The sequence below is a fragment of the Gymnoscopelus braueri genome, assembly GCF_963280865.1.
Source record: "Gymnoscopelus braueri genome assembly, chromosome: 5".
Classification (NCBI taxonomy): Eukaryota; Metazoa; Chordata; class Actinopteri; order Myctophiformes; family Myctophidae; genus Gymnoscopelus; species Gymnoscopelus braueri.
This window is the reverse complement of record NC_137606.1, coordinates 11116360-11124392: the sequence shown is the minus strand read 5'-3', so window position 1 is coordinate 11124392 and position 8033 is coordinate 11116360. Positions and strand designations below refer to the sequence as shown.

The 8033-nt window shown below is 40.3% G+C and overlaps 1 protein-coding gene across 2 annotated transcripts; it reads left to right on the top strand.

Moving 5' to 3' along the window:
* Positions 1–1629: 1629 nt before the first annotated feature.
* LOC308085026 (uncharacterized protein) lies at positions 1630–3124 on the top strand. Of its 2 annotated transcripts, none has more exons than XM_080428042.1 (4): positions 1630–1702; positions 1860–2018; positions 2272–2367; positions 2663–3124. In XM_080428042.1, exons 1-4 carry the CDS (start codon positions 1643–1645, stop codon positions 2972–2974), a joined length of 627 nt encoding a protein of 208 aa, XP_080284168.1. In that variant the 5' UTR covers positions 1630–1642; the 3' UTR covers positions 2975–3124. The 2 variants fall into 2 exon arrangements, with proteins under 2 accessions (XP_080284168.1, XP_080284169.1); XM_080428043.1 differs by having other exon boundaries at positions 1641–1702; positions 1893–2018.
* The last annotated feature ends 4909 nt before the right edge of the window (positions 3125–8033 follow it).

Below are 8033 nucleotides of genomic sequence, written 5' to 3'. Positions count from 1 at the left end.
TTCTCAGGATGCAGCTTTGAAACCAACCTCGCCAACAGCTTTACTGCAACCATAGTAGTTAACCCTGTACAAGTGGCCTTTGTTGGCAAAAAGCTCACTTCTTGGTACCTGGAACATTTTAGGTCCTATGAGCTTGTGGAGAGCATCTATGCAGATACCGAGATACTGGATCCTGAGGCTCTCAACAGCTATCATCCGTTGACTGCATACACAGTGGGAGGGAAGGTGCTGGTGACTCCAAAAGCGTGCCTTCTCCATTGAAGGGACACAAAATGGTAAGTAGGAAAAAAATATATTTTCTTTCTTCCATTCAAATCAGATGCTTATATTTAAATGCTCTTCCAAACTGTTAAACCACGACCACTTAATCATTTAAAATAGTATATGAAGAAGCACATTTCTGACTTATTGCAGGTAGTACTGACAAAATCTAGGGTCTCTGCGGGTCCACTAATATTTGTGGAGCTGACTGTACCAGGACATATATAATATGGCCTCCCTGTGGACCCCCATTTGATAACAGAAATCTTACCACACGATTTGTTCAAAAATAGGTTGTACATTTATTTAATATTTATTCTTAAAAAGATCTTTAAAAACATTGAATTCAACGTTGATACCTGCAGACTCACTGAAAGTCCTTACTGCCTTGTTTATTAATTTCATTTTCTGGAAATTGTCTTCTTTTCCCCTTTTTTCTCATCTAACACAGGGTTTATTACTGCTGGTGAAAATCTCCCCAAAAATTTCACATAAAGTGGTGCTTCCTCAAGTACCTGAATCAGTTGAAGATTTGCAAGGCATTCTTCGTGAAAAACTTCAACTTCAAGGAAGCTTTACACTACAGTTTGAGGACCCAGCCTTTAATAACATTCCCTGTAATCTGTTTGATATCAAAGAATTGCCACCTGAACATGTCATCTTGCACATTCTTTGGGATGAGCCACTGGTACAAGTTGCCCTGCAAGAATCAGACTCTTCGTCTTCCCTGGACACAGCCAGTTTAACCTCCACAGAGTCACCCCAGAGTCCCTCAGCTTTTATCAGGAATTACATGCAAAGTGTGTCCGAGTGGCCTTCCCCTTTCCCCATTCCAGACTTCTCCCATGATGTGGAATTGAAGTTACGCAAAGGCAATGAGGCATATGAGAAGACCAAGAAAGCTATCATCCTGACAAGAGACATGAAGATTGACATTTTGGATAAGATTGCAAAAGCAATGTTTGACTTTGAAGTGAAAGCCAATCCTACACTAGACCAGACTGAGTCTGTTGCTTCTGCTCTCATCACCAAACACCCCTGCCTACGAGAACCAAGTGGTGAAACAGGGTATGATGAATGGAAAAAAAGCATAAAATACAAACATTTGAATTACAGGTCCAAGCGACGTGAGGCAGGCTGTGCTGAGGTCAGCATTAACCGCAAAAGAAGGAGCAATGAAGGTGATGGTGCAGGTCCTTCCTTGAAGAGACCAAAGAGAGGGGAGATAAACCATGTCCCTGACCATCCAGATACTGATGACTCGCTGGAGGACGAAAGACTTACCATGGTTGAGGAGTTTAAGAAGAAAAATAAAAATGTTGCACTCATAAAGCAACAGATGGAACTGACTTTCTCCCTGAGGCGCAGGGAGATAGTGGAGATGCAGCCCATGGTGTCAGAGGTTCAGGAGCGGTGGCCTGCTCTGTTTTCCCAGTCAGAGGTAAGCAGCTGAGCAAAGAATGTTATGTTGTGTTTCTGATTTAATCTTTGAAAAATAAGAATCTCTAGTTGCTTACATCTGTTGATAACATGCATATTGGGATGTTGTGTTTGACTTTGTATTGAAGATTTAAAGTGGTTCTAAATGTTTTCAACAGATCATGGAAGAGTTTCATCGGATCACCAACAAGAACCTAATGGATGACTTCAGAGCAGCCATTAGTCAGCACACTCCAGGGCTCCTTAGACTGTATCGGGCCAGAAGCACAGCTTTTCCACCTGAGATGGATCGACTGCTGGACAAGCTGGATAATGAGGTACATTTCAGACATAATACCATTTCTCTGGACATTATGGACATAAATAAAAACTACAAAACAGGTTCTTGAATGCATAAATGTTGCTATAGAGTTTAATGCTGATATTCCTTTTAAGGTGTGTACTCAATAGGTTGTTGTACCATATCAGTTTCCCATGGGCAGCATGTTTTCATATTTGCTCGGAGCTTTCTACATGCAATTTACTACGCGCGCGTGTGTGTGTGTGTGTGTGTGTGTGTGTGTGTTCCAGACATCTGACATCATAGCACATCGGCAGACTGTAGCCTTGAAGGGCCTTCCCTTGTATCTCCGAGACTGTCATCAGAAGCTGTTCAGGACCTGTCTTGTGAGTGGCTTATTATACTTTTATTAAACATAGACTCCATGTTTATTTGATTTTATTTATGCTGTACTTGATTTCGATTTTTATTCCCACTGACCTCGTTCTGGTGTAATTGGTGTCATATACTGTTTAATATGGGGTACATTTTTGGTGGAGATGGAAATGTTTAATATGTCAAACACATATGCTTGTTTATGCAATATTAATTGCATAGTAATAGCTTTGTGTGAGCCATAGCATTTTAATGACAAATAGCTTGCAGTTGATGTGTTGACCATTTCCTGTTTGTCATCACAAGGAAACTGACCCAGAGGAGGAGCAGACACAGGGCATCATTGTGGGTATCCTAACTGTGTTGGAAGATGATAGTTCAGCTCCTTCGCCCAGAGTCCAGAACGTTGCTGTTATCGTTGAACAACACATCGTCCTTCGAGATCTCCCTGACCTACCAACGGCGGTGGCTTACCTCTTCGGGCTGATCTATGCTCTAAACCTCCAGTACCCAAAACAGCTGAGGTACACATTTGAAACAATTCAGAAGGTTTTCATGGGACTTCAAACTGACCTCTCAGCAAGGGTCAGATCCTTACAAAACAAACTACTTCAGTGAATCCAGCACACTTAGCGAATGGTACTCTATTCTCTCTCTGCTTTTTCTGTTCTTTATCTCAAGTTCTCTCTCTTCTCTACCCTTTTCCCCTTTTCTCTCTTATCTCCTGTTTTTCTGTAATTCTTATACTGCCATGTTTGAGGTTTTTGTTAGATGAATAGTTTTGGATAACTAGTTATGTATGCAAATTTATTTCTACCTGCTTGATCTCCCAAAATGTTACCTCATCGCATTTAGTGTTCAATATGTGATGCATGCTAGTATATATGGGTGTCACAACACTTCCAATCCTCATCGATGTGATTTTCTTTTATTATCGGTCTAATCATGGTGGTTTTAGGTAACCCCAGGAAACCCAAGTTGTTGTGAACCCTTCTGGTATATGTGGCTCTTCTATAACTGCAGTGTGCTCTCTTCACATCAAACAAACAGTTATGGATCTCAGCACTTCCCATTTAATTGGACAGGAGGATCTGTATGTTTTTTGATAATAAAAAAAAAGGTTTGAATATACATGTTGCATTTGTAATTGTTTATTTGACGTATTGGTCCTAACTGTTGCAGTGCAATTTAAATTTACTCTACATTGTTCCACTAAATTAAGTGGGTATTATTGATAGATTTAAATGACTCAAACTTGGTTTGCATTATTATTACTATCATCATCATCATCATCATCATCATCATCATCATCACCACCACCATTACCATCATCACCATCATCATTATTATTCTTATTATTATTAGTAGTGTTGTTGTTATTATAATTATTAAAGTTGACAGATGGTATAATTTAATGTTGATACAATATGAAATTATAAGTAAGGGGAACTGAGAATTGAAAGTTGAACAAACTCAAGCAAAACGTAGAAGTTTGAGTTACATAAGTAAGGGTTCAAAGTTGATACAATATAAAATTATAAGTTAGGCCAACTGAGAATTGAAAGTTGAACAAACTCTTCAAAGTTGATACAATATAAAATTATAAGTTAGGCCAACTGAGAATTGAAAGTTCAACAAACTCTTCAAAGTTGATACAATATACAATTATAAGTTAGGCCAACTGAGAATTGAAAGTTCAACAAACTCTTCAAAGTTGATACAATATACAATTATAAGTTAGGCCAACTGAGAATTGAAAGTTGAACAAACTCAAGCAAAACCTAAACATTTAAGTTTGATTGTCTAACTTAAAAGTTTGGTGAAGTTTGTTGCCTTAAAATTTTAAGTTTTCTCAACTTTTTTTTTTTACAGACACGCACACGTGGATAGTAATCCATGAAAAGATCTATTATCCCCCTATAGGTTTACAACTCGGACGGCGCTGATTCGACTAGCAGACCATCGGCCGGTCGGCGCGGGCACTCGCGCCTGGAGGCGTGAGGGCGCACCTCCTCAGCCTCAAGCACTGCTAAGTGGGCGCGCCTCCGTCATGGACAATAACTATTATCACGTGTGCGTGTGAACGCGTGTTCAGCGTTCCCCTAGCGTAGCTTCCTGGTTGCTATGTGGAGGGGAACAACAAAAGCCAGGTCCGCCTCGCATCAAAGTCGTGCCTCCTCCTCCTCCTCCTCTTGCCGCCTCGCATCATAGCCGCGCCTCGCGCCTCCTCCTTCTCCTCACGAGGAGGAGCGCCTCGCATAAAAAACCCTGTCTCGAAAAAAAAACTCTCGTCGAAGCCCCGCGCCTAAAAACGAGCGCTCCCTTTTCAATTTCCCTGGAATGTCAATTTCCCTGTGACATATACATTTGAAATGGGGCATTCTGCATAATGAGTACTTTTACTTTTGGTACTTTAAGTACATTTTGATGCCAATACTTTTGTACTTTTACTCAAGTACATTTTGAATTCCAGACTTTTACTTGTAACAGAGTATTAGAGTATTTCTACATTGCAGTATCGATACTTTTACTCAAGTAAAAAAAAAAGTACTTTTTCCACCACTCATGCATGCCCATCTGTGCACATTGCCATGAATTGATAATGGCATGCAGAGGACTCACATCATGACAGAGTGTGCCTCTCCTCTCTGTAATTCAGTAAACATAGAGATGTATAATGGCCGCTGTGACCTTTTGGGAACAACCCATTGGTTTATCCATGGCTCAGGGGGGGGGGGCATTGATTAGGTGGCAAAAGGAACAAATGACTTGCAGTGTGCGGTCGTTACAAGGCAAACTCTCTCCCACCGACTCAAGCCTGTAGGGGTCGGAGGCAAGGCCTGCAAAGACTGAAGCAGGGAGTAATGCTTCATTTCTACTTCACTGCACGACAGTGTCGCTCACCGAAACCAGCAGACGTACAAACTACAGTAGATAGTAGCTCTGGTCCATAGCGTTAGAAGGACTTCTCCTTAACGCTATATGGTACTTTTGATCCTTTCCCCTCACATCCGCGGTAGTGCATGCTGTGCAGCCTCCCGTCTGTAGTAAATAATAAAAAAAAACACTTTTGCTACTCACCAAAACAAAGACGGGTTTATGGAGTTGAAAGCCTACTCTTAGTGGGAACGCTCTGAGCCCCCCACCTCACGTCTAAAATACACTTTTGAGCAAGAAAATAAAATATTTCACCGGAAGGAAAACATTTTTGGTTACCTCACCCCTTCAGATCTGGTCAATGGAATTTTTCTATTGACCAATTTTTTTCTTCCGGTGATATTTTTTTCTTTTATGACCAAAAAGTGTATTTTAGACGGGAAGTGTGAGTGTTCCCAGCTCAGAGTGAACAGCTCAGAGTGTTCCCACTAAGTAGAGTAGGCTTTCAACTCCATAAAACCGTCTTTGTTTTGGTGAGATAGCGAAAGCGTATTTTTAATTTTGACTACAGACGAGAGGCTGTGCAGCCTGTGGTGCGTGTGCAAAGGCTCGAAAGTCCCATAGCGTTAAGGAGAACTCCTTCTAACGCTATGGACCAGAGCTAAGTAGATTGTGTCCCCGTGTGCGCCGAGACTAGATGAGACGGAGCCATACTGAACCGTTTGCACATCGGTGCTTTGACTGTGCTCAACACCGGAAACACAACACTATAGATGGGTTTCCCGTTTGTAAACATTGAGGATGATGCGCGCGCAGTGGAGGGAAGAGCCTGTAGAGGGCGCTATTACCCGCAGCATCTCTGGCCACTGTACATTGATAAAATAAATGGTCTTCACCGGGTTTAATGAAAGTAGATTAAATGATGCAGTTTGTAATATCTTCTTTACTCAATAAAAATGATTTGTCGGAAGTTGGATCTGTCTGTATATAATAGCAGCATTATGCCTATTCTGCCTATAATAGCAGCATTATGCCTATCTAAATCCCGAAAATAACAATAGAGTGAATGGCACTTCCGGGTCGTTCTACCTCCCGCATGCGCAGAATGCACACTCTGCTCTGTGATGACGTCGCGCGGAAACCCATCTATAGTTCACTGTCTTGGTATTTGGGGCTTTCTGCCTCGGCGATTCAGGTGCTGAATAAACATGTATCATTGCAGTACCTACGTAAAAATGCACAAATTGACAACAGGCATACATTCTCACAAATACATAATGCTTCACCATACTGTACGTACTACACTCAATAAACTCACAAGTGTTAATTTACTGTATCTCTGGAAGTGTAAAGGTGTGTGAACCTGGGTGAGTATTTTGCTGTGCACACACAGAAAACACGTACACACAAAATCCCATACAAATGTGTACTTACTGTAGAGCACATGCAGTTTTCAAGGAAACAATATTATGCTACAACAGCTACATGTGGAGTATTTGTCCTTTTTTGAAACAAAGATTCGTCTCTGGTGTCCTTGCCCGCTTCATTTTAGGCAGATGTCATTTTTCAATGACATCTTTCAATGAAAGTCATGAATGCATTCTAAGCTAGCATTGTTACACTGAACGAAAATGAATATAAGAGCCTGAGAAGGCTGCGAAGGCTCTGAGAAAATTGCATTTGATGGGTCTTGAAAAGACAGAAAGTCTGATTGAAATTGTATTACCAGACTGGCTTTGTGATTATGAAGGCCCATCCAATTGCCATGCTAAATTGCACTGCTGAGATACGGAAATAGAAATGTCAAAAACATGCAGGAAAAAGGGCATTTGTTCCGGCTTTGTAAACTATTGACAACAAGATTCAAAGATAGCTGCAGCATATTCCACTTGCATGCATGGACCGGAAAACCACAGTTGGCGCATGAGGCAGTCAGACAATTCAGATATAGTCCAGGCTCAAAGATAGAATGTGTAGATGTACAGTAAGAACTCCCTCTTTTTCTGCATGCTTGCTGAAATACAGATCTTTTCCCCCTTTTCTCATGATGAAGAAATCAAATATTCCTCGCTCTATTTTCAGCTCTTAGACATTGCAAGGAATGTTGGGTTTATTTTACAAACCGGCCTAAAACCAAGACATGGGATCTTAGTTTGGTGCAGGTGCTTTGGTGTAACGTGCAGTGGACGAGCAAATTGACAATTTCGCTATGAGCTTGTAGATCTGCATTTTCTTTCAAAAATCGTGAAAATCCTAAAAGAAATCGGGAAAAAACAACAACATATTGCCATAATATCAGTGGTGCTCAAACTTTTTCATGTCAAGGACCACCCAAAATTATATGTATTTGGCCGCAGACCCTCATCTGAAAAAACTTTTTTTCAGGTACCCCCCTAGAAGATTTGAGTTACAAATGTTTGCTTTAAAAATATATATTTTTTTGAAGATTTGCACAAATGTTCACGATTTTTCAAAAATAGCAGATCTACAAGCGCGGCACTCGGTGCCGCGCTATGAGCTTGTATATCTACTATTTTTTAATAGCCAAATAAATTACACAGATGCGCTCCCTGTTTTAGTGGGTTAAAGGTAATGAACAGCAGTCATTTATTGGCTTCTCATGAGAGTATGATTTTGAAACATGTTCTGCTTTATTTCTTTACTTAATGTAGTTCCTTTTGATCTTACATGTGTAACACACACATATATATATATATATATATATATATATATATATATATATATATATATATATATATATATATATATATATAGTCTTTTGCTTTGCCTCTGGCACTCT

Coding starts and splice junctions, on each gene's coding strand:
- LOC308085026 (XM_080428042.1), top strand. CDS start 1,643: ATGCAGCCCATGGTGTCAGAGGTTCAGGAGCGGTGGCCTGCTCTGTTT. Junction 1,703..1,859: donor CTCTGTTTTCCCAGTCAGAG/GTAAGCAGCTGA, acceptor TGTTTTCAACAG/ATCATGGAAGAGTTTCATCG. Junction 2,368..2,662: donor AGCTGTTCAGGACCTGTCTT/GTGAGTGGCTTA, acceptor TGTCATCACAAG/GAAACTGACCCAGAGGAGGA.